The 18,062-nt window shown below is 30.8% G+C and overlaps 1 protein-coding gene across 1 annotated transcript; it reads left to right on the top strand.

Annotated features, from left to right (window-relative positions):
• Positions 1-16,096: 16,096 nt before the first annotated feature.
• LOC120089002 (calcium-binding protein KRP1-like) lies at positions 16,097-16,441 on the top strand. The gene has a single exon (XM_039046439.1). It carries the CDS (start codon positions 16,097-16,099, stop codon positions 16,439-16,441), a length of 345 nt encoding a protein of 114 aa, XP_038902367.1.
• The last annotated feature ends 1,621 nt before the right edge of the window (positions 16,442-18,062 follow it).

Raw genomic sequence — 18,062 nt, 5'->3', positions numbered from 1 at the left:
TGATAAACTTAAGAGCGTCGTGCCTGAGCTGCGCAGACGGTTGTCCAAACATTTTCATCAGGGACTCCATGATCTTGGGTTCAGTGATCATGGGCTCATGCTTCTTGGCCAAAACGTCATTAAGGCTAGCAAAGATATACATTGGGGCCTTGACGCTTGCCCATGTCTATTTCTCGTACACCTCTTGAACATTTCGAGCAGCGTTGGGAGGTGGAATAGGAGAACAATCATCTATAAGGATGAACCTAAGGCCATCGATGATAAGTATCGTGTTTATCGTGTTTTTCAAACTAGCATAGTTCTCGCTAGTCCGTTTATCGGCGGCTAAAAGCGATAAAGTAGCGGTTGCCATAATAAAAGTTGTTGAAAAAAGAACAAACTAAATGAGTCTACTTGCATTATCACTTTTAACACCAATTTAGTTTTAGCAAAATAGTTCTATTTGTACCCTAAGTGACATCTATTTTACAATGATGCCTCAGTGAGGTAGAACAAAAGTCACTGTTGGGGTGATCAAGTGCCCTTTCACTGGAATGAGACAATCTCAACCATTAGACAGAAAAAACTCTTTATCATTGAATCTAACAGTCACCATTGTTTGGTTTAGAATTTGTTAACATCCTTAACAATTCCGCATAAGTGTAACTCCTTATTTTAGGCCCTAAAGTCCCGCTTTAATGCGCCCACCGTAGGGAAAAAGAATATTAGAACAAGAGACTAAAGCAACCCTATCCATTTCTGGAGATTAGATAAAGAGTTGTGCAAATACAACCATTCTTTAGGGGGACACTCCTAGGGTGCCTTAAGGCGATGCACTAAAACTTTATCTAACCTAATGAGAGAGACTGAAGGATATGTTGTAACACATCTCGCTCTCACTTACTATGAACGTTCTCTCCATTCACCTTGGTATTGACCTCCCTATATGTCATCTTATAGAGGGACATTTCCAGGGTGCCTCGAAGCTAATGATAGATCTCACGGTGTGAACTTTTAGGGAGAAACGTGTAGGGGTAAAATAAAGTATCATATACCCCAATTACCTCCCACTGAATGTTCTACCTAGGAATTTATTAACTTAGAAAATCCGGCTATTGATTTTAACTAAGTAAGTGTTTAATTTTCTAAAAAAACAATACTTGCTTTTGATGATTAAACAAGTTTGATTCAAGTCTTATTAACACTTTAACAGACTATCATCAAATTTGCATGCATGTAACAAATCTATCTAATTCACCTTTCCAGATAGGTTTCCTAGTAGGGGTACGACGTTTCCATCGACTTAGGTACCCCAGCCTAGCCAGAACCAACCTTAGCCAAAAGGTCCCTTATAAATAGATTTGGTATATATTTAATTTTTTATTAGTCAATTTAATCTTATTAAACCGAATTAAAAGATTAAACTTAGGTTTCTAATTTCATTAGAACCGTGATCTTAGGTCTATGTCAATCAAATTTTAAAACTCTTTTAAAACATGATTAAAGCCTAAGTTTGCATGCAACTCTTTCTTATTGATTTTAATTCTAATTTCATTAATTATAACACTTATAAAAAATGAGACAACTAAAATCAACCACATTGCTAAGCTAGACATTCACAAGATATTTATAACTTTTATAAATAAACCCAAGTGTCATGCTTCATGCAATGTTCATTCATTACTATATATAACTTTTATATAACTTGTAATGAATTAAGCATACATGCTAACATACACCTTTATACTATAACACTTATAATATAAATATGATGCATGGATATGCGTAAATGCATGCATATATTATAACTCTTATATTATATGATGCATGAGCATGCGTTAATGTAATTTAATCATGCAAACTACCATATTATAATAGTTATAATATAAAGATGATGCATGAATAAATTCATAATCTATGCATAACCTATGGTGGGTTTTAAAACTATATGACATACACTATGGCATATAAGTAAACATACATCAGATGTATATTTATTAAAAAATTGATGGATAATGATAATTGGTCTCAAAATCGAAAAATAAGAGTTAACTATTAGAAAAGGATCGATTCAACTGGTTCAAACAAGTGAATCGGGTCTTGAACCGTCGGGGCGAAGCCTCGTCACTTGATCATGTAGCATCTCTTTCAGATCGTTGAGTAACGCCTCTCAAATATGAACGATCTTGTAGCGTGGATCGCGTGGCTAAGAACTATGCAATGAGCATGAAGGCCACGCGATCGTGCAGTGCACATCGAGTAACGCATGCCATGCGATGTGTAGACAATGACTATGTGATGAGCATGATTGTCTAAACGATCAAGGAGCAAGTGTCGAGTATCGTATACCGAGCGATCGTGCAGCTAGTAACTATGCAATGAGCATGCTAGCTTACAGATCATTTAGCGCACGTGCCATGCTTTGAGTATCATATACTCTGTGATCATTTACCTCGAGCGTCTATGCGATCGACTAGCCAATGCAACACGATTGAGTAAACTCTTTACTCGATCACATAGCATTATCTATGTGATCGTTTAGTAAATACTACTCTTTACTCGATGCTCTATCGTTTAGTCTCTCGATGGTGAAAACGATAACTTGTTGGAATGAATAGAAAAATTATTTTTCATCTTTATCCCACAATGGCCATAAACCGTCTAACCATCCACTAAGGGTGGTAATTGGAGAAAAAGAATTTTAGTTATCTAAAAAAATAATAAATTATAAATAAATACAATAACTAACTTATCATATTATATTTATAACTTATAGTTTTAATAATGCATCATATGCAACATATAAACCAGAGTTCTTTTTTCTCTTTTATGGCATTTAATATAGCTCATCTATATTAATTCCTCCAATCAAATAATAATGTATCAAATACATTAAAGCATTATATCATATATAATTGAATTAATTTAATTATATCATATATAATTAAATTCTCTCTTGTTAATTTGAACATTTCAATCTAACCCAAAAACTGATTTCAACTTGAATCCATTGAGTTACAAAGGGGGCATTATGGACCTGTAGCTTGAAGCTCCAATTGTACATGAATAATTGACTAAATTCTTTAAACACGATATCCACCATCAGTTAATTGTCGGGCATTCCACTAAAGATCGATAGTTGCACTTTTCGCACTACATATATATTTCTATGTCTATTGGATATAACCAATCAACCGTACAATGACCATTCACAAATCGCTCATAAGTATAGTTGGGCCAGTTTACCATTTTGCCCCTATAGTTACATCTAACTCCTTATGTACCACTTATTCCTCTAATGAACAATAGATCATAGTCGAACTATGACTAAACCCTTCTCGGGCCAAGAGAATGTGTAGTGTCACATTATTCAAGCCCTAGAATCAGCCCTTATGGGAGCAATTTATCTACCATACTTCGAGAAAGAAATGAATTTCGTCCTGTGTAGTTAAGTTCCCAGCTCCCCAGTCAGACGAATCCCTAAAATGGTAGGCTTGTTGAGTCGACGATCTGGCCACTCTCACCCATGCAAATCAAAGGACTACCCTCATAGGTAGGAGTTCACAACTCACTAAGGATTAAGGTCATGTTACCTATGGTCATTGTAGTAAAATGAAAGTCTCAATTATGAACGACGTTATATAACGAGACTAAACATTTCGTGGTATGGTCTTATACAAACACTTTTGTATAGAGTATCCCCACTCGCATGTCTAATACATGAATGATCAAGATCAGATCATTTGTAACACTTTACAATATTTGTAATACCTACAAAGTGGGCCACAGTCGTAGTGTCATCAGGATAAGGTATCCTTCTTTTATTCATATACTACAAACCATTTAGGTTATCACTTAAAGCACGATCCACTTGTATGTCTCCACATACGTGCTTAAGTTACAACGATAACCATTGATCTTAGTTTAGTGGTTTGTAGTTAATGCAACTAAAATATATCATATTTCATAGACTAAAGTGAATAAAATATCTTATATTATAAATCACAAACTGTTTGTTCACACAGTTGTTTACAAACTATAGGACTCTACAAGATTTAAGGCATCAACCCCAATAGTAACTATAGGGGTAAAACTGTAATTTTGACCTAGCTGTACATACAAGCAATTTGTGAAAGGTCAGTACACTATTGATTGTTATATCTAATGGACACGAAATATATATATAGTGCGAAGAGCGTAACTGTCGATCTTTAATGGAATGATTGACAATTAATAAATGTTGATTAATTTCTTTAAAAAGTTTAATTAATTAATCTCGTATTATTGGAGCTTCAATCTATAAGTTCATAAGGTCTCCTTGTTAGCTCAATAAGGATCAATGAGAATCAGATTAATTTTTTATTAATTTGAATTGTTCAAATTGATTAAAGTGAATTAATTGTATATGATACAATTATTATAATGTATGTCATACATTATAGTATAATATTTTAATAAGAGAAATAATTATTTGATTTTGATTCAAATGTTATTTATATGAATAAGATTCATAGAAAATTATAGGTTAAAATTAATGTGAATATGATTCATATTAATACTATAGTTTATTTGAGAGAATAATAATTTATAGGTTATATTATATGTGATATAATAAACTATAGGTTATATATTATATAAGATATAATAAACTATAGGTTATATATTATATAAGATATAAAATATGATTACATTTAATTTTATTAATGTAATATATTTAAATAAAGAATTTTGAATTTTGAGTTCAAAATCAATTAACTCCTAGGGAGTTATTTTATTAAGTCGGAAGTTATTTCCCCATTTCTCTTATACGCATAGTGGGACATGGAATGAAGGAAGAGGATTTTATTTTAACGTAAAAAAAAATGGTTTTGAAAGACTACTCTCCCTCTCAATTTTAATTGATCTCCATCTTCTCTGTTTTTCTCTCCATAAAAACTAAAATCTCCCTTCACAAAGTTAACACACAGAATGCCACAACTATTTGAGATTCTCACCTTGAGAACAATTTGGAAGATATTTGGTGGTGTCCCCACTGTACTGTTCTTGGGTTGCTGATTTCAGTGTTCCAGCTTGAGAGGATTTTTTTCACAGTTTGTAATTTCATAGGAGCGGAAGTGAAGACGGTTTTTCAAGGTTAGTAACATATCCATGTCCTCTCTCTGTTAACTCAATAGAAGCATGCTTAGGTTCTCTGTTGTTTATCCTATTATTTCCATCACTTTGTATTTTATAGTTTTATAAAAACGAAGTTAGAGACACAGATGTGTTCACATGCTTCCCTTTACTGACTTGGTCCAAAGCTAGTTCAACTAGCTCGGCTAAGGCTAAGTTCATCGGATCAAACCTTTTTCGCGTAATGTTGTCCTAAAAGAAAAGGATAATATCTGGAAAGCTAGGGAAAACTCCAAGGGAAGAAGGATTCGACCACCAACCATATAAGTAAGGAAGTGAGGGGATTGATTCCCACAACAAAAACGGTTTATTGCTTTTGTTTTTTTATTTTAGAAGATGAAACAACACATAATTAAACCAACATATTGAACATGTTGTATAAAACTCTACGCTAAGCAAAAATTAGAGTTTGAGAACTACCTTTGAAGACTTTCCTAAAAACTACTTCAAATATTCTCCTTTCGAACATGGAAGCAAATTCTTCTTCCACGTACAATGACTCTTTCAAGGGATCTTCTCGACTATTCTCTAGACAAGAACCGACTTGTGGAAGCCTTTTATTTTGTGAAAGAGAAAGGGATTTAGGAGGAACTTTTTTCAGAGAACCTTTTTATGTTGGATGATTATGAGAATGAGAGTGAGTGTGTGTAAAAACTTGTAGAGAGCAATAAAATGTAGAACCTTCTCAACTTCCCCTTCCCTCTTTCGCCCACTCTCCTTATAGGGGAGTTATTAATTAAATTAAATCAAAGGGAATTAATTAAATTGAATTTAAATTAAATATCTAATATTTAATTGAGCATTTGAATCATATCCAAATGTACATTTTCCTTGTAATTTATAGTTTTAATATGAATTTCATTTATATTAACTCTTGAATCTATAGTTTTAATATCAAACCTATTTATAGTAATCAAACATTTGAATCAAATTAAAATATATTAATTCTCCCATAATATATAGTTTTTACTTATAAATTATATCTATAGTTGACTGTACTTATAATGTATTGATATACATTATACTTTATATTAATTATATCATATACAATTAATATATGTTTCCCTAAATTAATTTGAACAATTTAAATTATTCTTTCAAAACTTTTGGTACTTATTAATCTATCGTGGATTAGCAGGGAACCTTATAGATCTATAGATTATAAGTTCCATTGATTTGAGATTAATTAATTAAAATTTTTAATTAAATTAATCAACATTCATTAACTATGAGACAAACCACCATAGATCCATAGTTGTACTCTTATGCATTGTAGAACATGTTGCATCCATAGATATAACCATTATACATAAGTTGGTCCTTCAACAAGTTTTTTGTAATTAAAGTTAGATCAATTGTCCATTTTACCCCTGTAATTATATCTTTATCCTTAAATACCACTGATCTTGTAATGAGCAATTTGTTTATGGTCCAACCATAAATTAAATTTCGATTGGGTCAGCGGAAGCGGATCGTTCCAAACTCCATTATGAAAGAATTCAAATATTTACAATCATACAGAAACAATTATGCATCAATAAATTATAGCATGCTTCGAAAATAAATACAAAGGATCGAGTGATAAAACCTTTGAATAACTCTTTCTTCACGTATTTCCCTCGATCGTTCAGCAACGTAACAAACAAGAACTAGAAGTCCCTCGAACACCAACAACGAGTAGAACTCGATCCTCGATCCTCGAACAGAATTAGACACAACCACAAGATTACCTTGGTATTCTCGATGTGAGAATCCAGAAGTTATAGGCTCTGTATGATTTTGGATAGAGGGATGGAGGAATGGAGGAGGAGGAGGCGACTGAGTATTGAACAAAAAGATCGTGTAGCAAATGGAAGTCTATCGCAAAGACTCGATGCTCAATCGTGTAGTTAAAAAAAAACTATCGTATAGTGACTCGATGCTTTATCGTTTAGTCTCTTGATGGTGAAAACGATAACTTGTTTCATGGAATGAAAAAGAAAACTATTTTTCATCTTTATCCTACAATTTCCATAAACCATCTAACCACCCATTAAGGATGGTTATTGGAGAAAAAAAATTTTAATTATCTCAAAATTAATAAATTATAAATAAATACAATAACTAATTTATCATATTATATTTATAACCTATAGTTTTAATATTACATCATATGCAACATATAAACCATAGTTCTTTTTCTCTTTTATGACATTTAATATAAATCATATCTATATTAATTCCTCCAATCAAATATAATGTATCAAATACATTAAATCAATTATATCATATATAATTGAATTAATTTAATTATATCATATATAATCAAATTCCCTTTTGTTAATTTGAACATTTCAAACTAACCCAAAAACTAATTCTCAACTTGAATCCATTGAGCTACCAAGGGGACCTTATGGACATGTAGCTTGAAGCTCCAACGGTATGTGAATAACTAACTAAACTCTTTAATCACGATATCCACCATTCATTAACTGTCGAAAATTCCACCAAAAATTGACAGCTGCGCTCTTCGCACTACAAATATATTTTTCTGTCCATTGGATATAACCATTCAACAATACGATGACCCTTCACAAATCGCTCGTAAGTACAGCTAGCTAGGCCAATTGACCATTTTGCCCCTGTAGTTACATCTAACTCCTTAAGTATCACTGATTCCTCTAATGAATAATAGATCATAGTCCTATTATGACTAAACCCTTCTCGGGGCAAGAGAAGGTGTGGTGCCATATTGTTCAAGCCCCGAAATCAGCCCTTAAGGGATCAATTTATCTACTTAGCCCTGCTTCGGGGAAGGAGTGAATTTCGTCTTATGCAGCTTAGTTCCCAACTCCCCAATCAAACGAATCCTCAAAATGGTAGGCTTGTTGAGTCGGCAATCTGGCCACTCTCACCCATGCAAATCAAAGGACTGTCTTCATAGGTGCAGGAGTTCACAACTCACTAAGGATTAAGGTCATGTAATCTATAGTCATCCTAGTGAAATGAAAGTCTCAATTATGAACGACGTTATATAATGAGACTATAGATTTCGTGGTCTGGTCTTATACAAACTCCTTTGTATTGAGTATCCCCGCTTGCATGTCTAATACATGAATGATCAGGATCAGTTCATTTGTAGTATTTTATAACATTTGTAACACCTACAAAGCGGACCACACTTGTAGTGTCACTAGGATAGGGTATCCCTCCGTTATCCATATACTATAGACCATTTTGGTTATCACTTAAAGCACGATCCATTTGTATGTCTCCACATACATGCTTAAGTTACAACGTTAACCATGGATCTTAGTTTATTGGTTTGTGATTAATGCAACTAAAATATCTCATATCTCAAATACTGAAATGAATAAAATATCATATATTATAAATCATAAAATATTTGTTCATACAATTGTTTACAAACTATAGGACCTTACAAGATTTAAGGCATCAACCTCAATAGTAACTATAATTTTGACCTAGCTGTACATACGAGTAATTTGTCAAGGGTCAGTGCACTGTTGATTGTTATATCTAATGGACACAGAAAATATATTTATAATGCGAAGAACGTAACTATCGGTCTTTAGTGGAATCACTGATAGTTAATAAAGGTTGATTAATTTAATTAAAAGGTTTCATTAATTAATCTTGTATCATTAGGCTTCAATCTATAGGTTCATAAAATCTCCTTGTTAGCTCAATAAGGATTAATGAGAATCAGATTAATTTTTTTTTTATTAATCTGAATTGTTCAAATTGATTAAAGTGAATTAATTGTATATGATACAATTATTATAATGTATGTCATACATTATAGCATAACGTTTTAATGAGAGAAATAATTATTTGAATATGATTCAAATGTTAATTATATGAATAAGATTCATAAAAAACTATAGGTTAAAATTAATGTGAATATGATTCATATTAATACTATAGTTTATTTGAAAGAATAATAATTTATAGGTTATATTATATGTAATAATAAACTATATAAATAAAGAATTTTGAATTTTGAGTTTAAAATTAACTCTAGGGAGTTATTTTATCAAGTGGGAAGCTATTTTCCCATCTCTTTTATACACATAGTGGGGCAGAGGATGAAGGAGGATGATTTTATTTTAGCATGAAAAAAAAATGGTTTTGAAAGACTACCCTCCCTCTTATTTCAATCTTCATTGATTTCCATCTTCTCTGCTTTTTTCTCTCCATAAAAACTAAAGCTCCCTTCACAAAAATTAATACACAGAAGGCCACAACTATTTAATATTCTCACCTTGAGAATAACCTGGAAGATTGTGGTGTCCTCACTATACTATTCTTGAGTTACTAATTTCAGTGTTCCAGTTTAAGAGGAGTTTTTTTTTTTTCACAATTCATGATTTCACAGGAGTGGAAGTGAACACAGTTCTTCAAGGTTAGTAACATATCCATGTCCTCTCTGTGTCAACTCAATAGAAGCATGCTTAGGTTCTCTGATGTTTATCCTGTTGTTTCCATCACTTTGTATTTTATAGTTTTGTAAGAATGACATTAGAGACGAATATGTTCACATGCTTCCCTTTACTGACTTGGTCTAAAGCTAGTTCAGTTAGCTCGGCTAAGGCTAAGTTCATCGGATCAAGCCTTTTTTGCGTAATGTTGTCCTAAAAGGAAAAGATAATATCTGGAGAGCTAGGGAAAACTCCAAAGGAAGAAGGATTCGGCCACCAACCATATAAGTAAGGAAGTGAGGGGATTGAATCCTACAACAAAAATGGTTTATCGCTTCTATTTTTTATTTTAGAAGATGAAACAACACATAATTAAACCAACATATTGAACATGTTGTATAAAACTCTAGGCTAAGCACAAACTAGAGTTTGAGGAGAACTACCTCCGATGACTTTCCTAAAACTACTTCAAATCTTCTCCTTTTCGAACATGGAAGCAAATTCTTCTTCCACGTACAATGACGCTTTCAACGGGTCTTCTCGGCTATTCTCTTGATAAGAACCAGTTTGTGGAAGCCTTTTATTTTGTGAACGAGAAGGGGATTTGGGAGGAACTTTTCTCAAATAATCTTTTTATGTTGGATGATTCTGAGAATGAGAGAGGATGTGAGTAAAAACTTGCAAGAGAGCAACAAAATGTAGAGCCCTTCTTTGTTATTAAAGATAGAGTGGGAATAACTTCCCCTTCCCTCTCTCGCCCACTCCCCAAAGTTATCAATTAAATTAAGTCAAAGTCAATTAATTAAATTGAATTTAAACTAAATATCTAATATTTAATTAAGCATTTGAATCATATCCAAATGCACATTTTCCTTGTAACTTATAGTTTTAATATGAATTTCATTTATATTAACTCTTGAACCTATAATTTTAATAAACCTATTTATATTAATCAAGTATTTGAATCAAATTAACATATATTAATTCTCCCATAATATATAGTTTTTAATTATAAATTATATTTATAGTTGACTGTATATTATAATGTATTGATATATATTATACTTTATATTAATTATATCATATACAATTAATATATGTTTCCCTAAATTAATTTAAACAATTCAAATTATTCTTTCAAAACTTTTGGTACTTATTAATACATCGTGAATTAGCAGAGAACCTTATAGACGTATAGATTATAAGCTTCATTGATCTGAGATTAATTAATTAAACTTTTCAATTAAATTAATCGGCATTCATTAACTATGGGACAAACCACTATAGATTCATAGTTGTACTCTTATGCATTGTAGAACATGTTGTATCCATAGATATAACCATTACACATAAGTTGGTCATTCATAAATTGTTTGTAATTATAGTTGGATCAATTGTCCATTTTACCCCTGTAATTACATCTTTATCATTAAATACCATTTTACCCCTGTAATTACATCTTTATCATTAAATACCAATGATCTTGTAATGAGCAATTTGTTTATGGTCCAACCATAAACTAAGTTCCCGGGTCAGTGAGAGGGTGGGGCTCCATTGTTAAAGATCTATAGTCAACACTTAAGAGAACTACTCATCTATTTACTCTAATCGAGAAGGAACGAATTCTATCTTGTGAAGTTACATTTCCAAATCCTCAGTCGATCAAGTCTACAAGATGATAGATCTGATGAGCCCTCACAAAAAGAATTTCATAACTTACTAAGGATTGAGATTGAGTTACATTTGATCATCTTGTGAAATATTAATCTTTTCAGTTAGGTGTTAGAAAGAGAGACTAATTATTTCGTGATACAGTCTTATACAAACTCATTGTATGGGATACCCCCACTCACATGTCTCTACATGAACAACTTGATTACATCATTTGTAATGTTCACAAAGTGGACCGTATTCATATGTTACCAGGATAAGAGACACAACCTTATTCATTTACTATAGACTATTTAAGTTATTACTTGAATGGAATTCACTGCATGTCAATTACATACCATTTAGGTCTCATAAAATAACCTTGGATTTTGTTTATTAGATTTAATTATGCAACATAATAAAACAAAAAATTATTTTATTAGTCATCAATAATTTGTTTATACATCTACACCACAAGTTTAGGACACAACCCAACAATAAGAAGTCAGACAAAGTAAATGAATTCTCCACCAAAAATCGTATTCTAGGTGAATCTCTAGATCATTTCCTGGCTGAAGCATCAGAATATGTGTGGCCTACACCACGTCGGTATATAGTTTTCTGACAACTTGCAGATGATCTTCCTCCTTCAAAATACAAATGATCTAAGTTCAAGATAATTTACCTGTCAAATTTTGACATCAACAAAAACTACGATTTATTTATAAAATATTTTAATTACGGGTGCATTTTGATCAGTATTGAAAAGTAATAAGGGTGTATGGTTGGTGGTTTAATGAAAAAGTCTTCTATACGTTAAAATATAAATATAAATATTTGTACTTATTTGGTCCTTTTAATTTTCAAAATTAAAAATTTAACTCTAGACATTGATTTTTTAAAAATCAACGGATCTATTAGACACAAAATGAAAAGATTAGGATTCCTTTAGATATATTATTCAAATTTATATTTAATAGATCAATTATTTTTAAAAAGGTCAGATGAAAGTTCAATAATGTATTACATATAAAATTGGAAATTTAGAGATGTATTGGATACTTTTATTAGTTCAAAGTTCAATGAGACACAAATTTCAAATTTTAACTAAATTAATTGCATTAATTATTTCTATTTATAGCAGCAGAAAATGAAATATGACTAGAAGAAGCAAATTGTAGAAATCGTTGGCAGAGGAAAATGCATGGACATTTAACGCAGTGAGAATAAGTCTTTATTTGGTACTCTGCCGTCATGAAAAAGCAATATGAATGTTTCAAAAGTCACCAATAAATGATTCTTAAAACACACATAAAACTTTCCCCAGATCTCACTCTGACTCTGTATTGGGTTCTTCCACATTGTCTCCCTTGGTCTCCAACCTTCAGCCTCTATCTTTATTTGTAGGCCTTCTATCGTCTCTAAACTATCGGACTCCATCTATCTCGATGAAGATATTCATAACAAAGCAAACCTTTAATGACAGTCGTCTATGTCAGTCATCTTTTGATTATGAATCTAAATAAAACAAGATAATTTGATTTCATGAATCGCAAAGTTTCTAACTAACAATATCTTAACAAAATGAGTTTTATAGCATTTTCGGGACTGATTTCTCTCAATCATCTTAACAAAATTCACCTACCAACTAATTCTTTTAAAATCAATTTAAAATATGTTGGAGGGAAATGGTATATGTAGAACCGAATATACTAGCAAACTGATTACATCTCAATTACTAAAAACAATCCATTCAATGTATAATATTCAAACTCAAACGAAAGTCAGGTGATGTGACAAGACTTAGATATAAAAAACTTGAAATAACCTCAAAACCTTTGGAGACTCCAAAACGTAGTCGAGACACGCTTCTGATAAGCGTTGTCCTGAATACAACTATTCGCTTTGCACGAGCTGCAAACAGACTACAATCACTAACTCAGAACTGCAACCTCGAACTACTCAGATCTGGCAGAGTTCTTGGACGCTCGTGCTCAACGCAACTCAAAAACATAAAAAAGAAAGAAGGAATCTCTTCAATTTGGAATATTATTCTACAAGTGAAGAACTAAGTTGTTATTCATAGGCTAACAACTTAGCAACTCTCCAAAATACGAAATAGAATCAAATAAATACAAAAATTGAAACAATTGTCAAATTGAACTTAATTGAGTTGTTACTTGACAAAAATCAAATATAACTCATTCATATCGAAGAAACTACAAATTTAACCTTTATGCATATTAAATTTGTTAATTTGAAATTTAATGAATTTAATCTACACAATTAAATCCACCATATTTCAATTGTTTGACATGTTTGGATTGATTGGATTAAAGAAAAAAACTTTTTTCAAAAAAGTCATTTATTTATTTATTTTTTTTTTGTTGAAAATACACTTTGTAAATGTTTCAAAAGGTATTTTGACCCATATTTTATATGAAATATTAAAATGTTAGAAGAAAATAACTGTAGATATGTCAAAAGTAAACCACAGGAGCAGTTTTTATGGGTGTTTTTATAGAATGAAAATGGTAGAGAGAAAAAGAAATTGTTTTATAAAGAGCGTTCACTTAAAAAAATTTTTTGTTTTAAAAAACATGTGAACTCTACATAGCCTCTTTTATTTTTCTTCTCTCACTTGTTTCTATTTGCAATGTGCTTATCCAAAAAGATATTTGACACGTGTCATCTCCAGACAGCACCAAAACCAGCCTTCCAGTTCCAGCAATATGAAATCACACGAAGTCGGACAATGTGGCAACACAATACTTAATAATAATCCATTCAATTAACTCATGTTCCCACGTCACTGAACACAATTAAATTAAAATATAATTGCAATCTTATTCATTAATACCATTTTTCTTTTGTTTCCGACAACGAATTTCCATGATTTGTTTGTCCCGTGAGATGTTGTTCATTGCATTTAATCCCTGCCATTTTAAATCAATATTAACGAATCTGAATTTTGTTTAATCATAATTAAGGAACGATCTTCGCAATTTCCGAAATGGTAATGTTAATTAGTAAATTTTGCCTTTTTTATTTATTAAAACATGATTAAAGTAAAAGAGTCCTTAAATTATGCTTCTTAGGCATAGTTGTTGTTAGGTCAGCAATTCATAAAATTTTCTCCGGGTTTAATGTGGACACCTTAAAAGAGGCTGTGATGGTGATATTAATAATAATAATAACAATAAATGGTTTTTCTCTTTTCAACTTTGTGAACCAAAATACAGTTATCCATGGACCACACCGACATTTCGGAAAACCACAATTTCAGTTTTTCTAAATTAATTTTTCATTTAAATATTCAATCTTTTTCATCCTACTCAAATTAGCTTTCCACAATAAAGTTAAAAGTGGATTTTTTAAATTAGAATAATAAGGAAAACTATTTACATAAAATTGTAAAATTTTAATCTTCTTTAATAGACGTTGATAGATGCTAATAGAAATCTATTAATATTTATCAATGATAAAATCTAATACAAGTCTATTACTGATAGATACTGATAGAAGTCATCAATTTTTTTTTTTTTTTACTATTTTTGTAAATAGTTTGACATTTTTTATTAGTCTCTATTAGCGTCTATCATTAATAGTTTTAAAATTTTGCTATATTTCGTATATATTTTATTTTATTTTTCTATTTTTAAAAATAACTCATTTCTCTTATCATAAAAAAAATTTAAAGAAGATCATCTACTTTTATCATACGTTTCAAATTATGACAATTTTAGTACCTAATTTTTTATTTTAATTTTAACTTAGTCTATATTTCAAAATGTCACAATTTCAACTTTAAAATTTGAATTTTGTTTTAATTTGATTCTTAGACTTTTCAAAATTTACACTTGATTTTAAAAAATACTCAACTTTAATATTTAGTGTTAATATTTATTAATTAAGGTAAAATAACTAAAAGATTCATAATTAATTAAGTTCACTATTTTACATAACTATTAGAATTACTTTTAGATTTTCACTTCATAACTGTTTTAAATTAATTAATAGACATTGATGCCAAAACTAAGTATAAATTTTGAAATCTAATAATAAAAAAATCATATAAAATTCATACCTCAATTATAAAATAGTATTATTTTGAAATCTCGATCTAAATTGAAATAAAATTCAAAACTTAAAGACTAAAAGTATAATATTTTGAAACTTAGATATAAAATAAAAATTGGATCCAAAATCGAATAAGTAAGAATGTAATTTTTTTAAGAAATTAATGATATAAAAATAAAAAAAAATAAATGTAAATGATGACTGTAATATAAATGAGCGTGGTTGAACAGTTTAACATATCTAAAAGTGTTATTTGTAGTTTTAATTTTATTCAAGTTTTTGAAGATGTTGTACAAATATTGATCATGGACATTTGTATAGAATTGAGATTTCTAACATTTTTAAACACAACGTATATATTGATTATTAAACTATGATTTATATCTAGTTGAGTAGTCGGGTCATAATATATCACGTGAGGAAGCTTTTATTGTAAAGAATGGTCTTAAAAGATAGAGATATGAAAATATTGTTTTAACCCAAAAAATAGTAAGGAACTCATTCATGCGGCATGGGTTAAGCAAAGTCAAAAAATGTTTATAGTAAGAAAATGACGAGAATAGCCTTATCAAAGGTTCTAGGAAGGCGAGACGCAATTGGCAATAGAATAGCAGTCCAGTTGAGGCAACGTGAGATGCTGCGCTGTCATATGCTGAAGAGATCGCATCTCTCCAATTTCTCCGTCTTTTCTTCCCTTTCCAATCTTTTCACCTTATAAATTCCGTTTCCTCTCCACCCAAAATTTACACAATAATTCAACAAAATTCTCGTATCAATTGTTTAAAAATAATTAAATGGCGAGAAAGGTTGGTTCTAATTTCCAGGACCTGCTTCCGGTAATGGCAGAGAAACTGGGGGGAGAAGGGCTGATAAAGGAGCTGTGTAATGGGTTTGAAGTGCTGATGGACAAAGAGAAAGGGTTGATCACGTTGGAGAGCCTTAGAACAAACTCTTGGCTGTTGGGTGTGCGAGACATGGCCGAGGAGGAGCTTCTTAGTATGATGAGGGAAGGCGATTTGGATGGCGATGGTGCTTTGAATCAAATGGAGTTTTGTGTTTTGATGTTCAGATTAAGCCCTGACTTGATGCAACACTCTTTGAATTGGCTTCAATACGCTTTGGAAAGGGAGTTTAATTGAAACCATATTCTTCATTTTTCTTTTCTTTTCTTTTCTTTTTTTTTTTCCTCTTTTGAGGGGGATTGGAGTTGAGCTAGCTGTTCGATGAAATGACGTCGTTTCATTTTGAAGTTACGAATATGGGAACATGCTTCTACTTTTAATTCCCCTTTATTTCAAGTGTTGCGATGCTATTTTGTGTTCATAACTCCAAATTAGTAAATAATAAAGGAATCGCAAAGTTGTTATTATCATCATCATCATCATTTTTTTTTTCTTGTGCAAGGAACCTTTTCTTTTCTTAGTCCCAAAGTTCGTCAACATGTCAAAATAAGTTATAAAAATTAAGTTCATATCAATACAATATAAAATTTAACAATATAGTAAAATCGGTCGGCTCAGCCCAATTTAGATGGGACATTAAACTGAAAAGTCAAAAATGTCTTCATTGACCGTATGAAATTTGATTGTTATGTGATTGTTATCTTATATTTATTTGATATTGATTGCTATACGGTTTTGATGATACAAATTGCTATCTAATTGCTGTTTGATTACTATCTGATACTAATTACCGATTAAACTGATTATTAATTGGGTTTTATTTCACTTTCGATTACTTGAGTATTAGTTCTTATTCTCTTTTATTTTTACACACTTCACCATTTATGTTACCTTTTACTTTTTTTAAATTAATCAGTAGTTTCTGATATTGTCATTTGATTTCCTTTTGATTATCATCTTATTACATTTTATTTTTTTATCTCACATTGAGTTGTTTTCGATATTGTCATTTGATTGACATCCGATTACTTCTATTTCTTATCACATAATTAGTAGTTTTTAATATTGTCATCTGATTGTCTTTTGATTGCTTTCTGATTTCTATATGAAATTCTACTATATCATTATATTAGAAGGTTCAACAAATTATTTAGTTTATGTTACATTCATTCAGAAAGTAATCAAAATTTCAAAATCTTTTGTAACGGGCTAAAATTAAAGAGTCGAAGCAAAAAAATTTAACAAAAAAATCCTACCATTGAAAATAGTAAAATATGTGTTAATGGTAATAAAACTCATGGAAAATGTATCTCAGATCTTAATATTGTTCTTTGTTTGAATCCAACAAAATCAACACAATTTCTTCTTCCACAATCTACAATTTATGAAAATACTTCATGATTTCATAATACGATTTATGAAAGTACCAAAGCAAAAATGATCATACGAAACGAAAAAGACGAAGAAGAATGAAGAAGAAATCAATGATTGCTAATTGCCAATCCATACCTAATGAACGAAAACTAGAAAAATCGAACTCCAAAATCAGAACCATGTGCTAGAAAATGCCTCGAAAATGAAACCCAACTACCAGACAAAATTCCTCCACACTAGAGACCCATGCAGTTGAAAACACTCTACAAACTAGAGATCACCCATGTCGAAAATGTTAGGGTTGGTGCCCCAAATCTTGTAGGATCTTATAGTTTATAACTGTATTGTACAAACATTTTATTTATTTAATAAAATATGAGATGTTTTATTTGACATTTAGTAGCATTAAACCCACAAACAAATAAACTAACATCCAATGTTATCATCGGTAGCTTAAACATGTATGTAGAGACAAACATGTGGA

Source organism: Benincasa hispida, chromosome 10 (assembly GCF_009727055.1).
Source record: "Benincasa hispida cultivar B227 chromosome 10, ASM972705v1, whole genome shotgun sequence".
Taxonomy (NCBI): domain Eukaryota; kingdom Viridiplantae; phylum Streptophyta; class Magnoliopsida; order Cucurbitales; family Cucurbitaceae; genus Benincasa; species Benincasa hispida.
The sequence above is the reverse complement of the archived record's forward strand: the minus strand, read 5'-3'. Positions and strand labels throughout refer to the sequence as shown.

Bases quoted from the DNA above. Each gene is read 5' to 3' on its own strand.
- LOC120089002 (XM_039046439.1), top strand. From the start codon at position 16,097: ATGGCGAGAAAGGTTGGTTCTAATTTCCAGGACCTGCTTCCGGTAATG.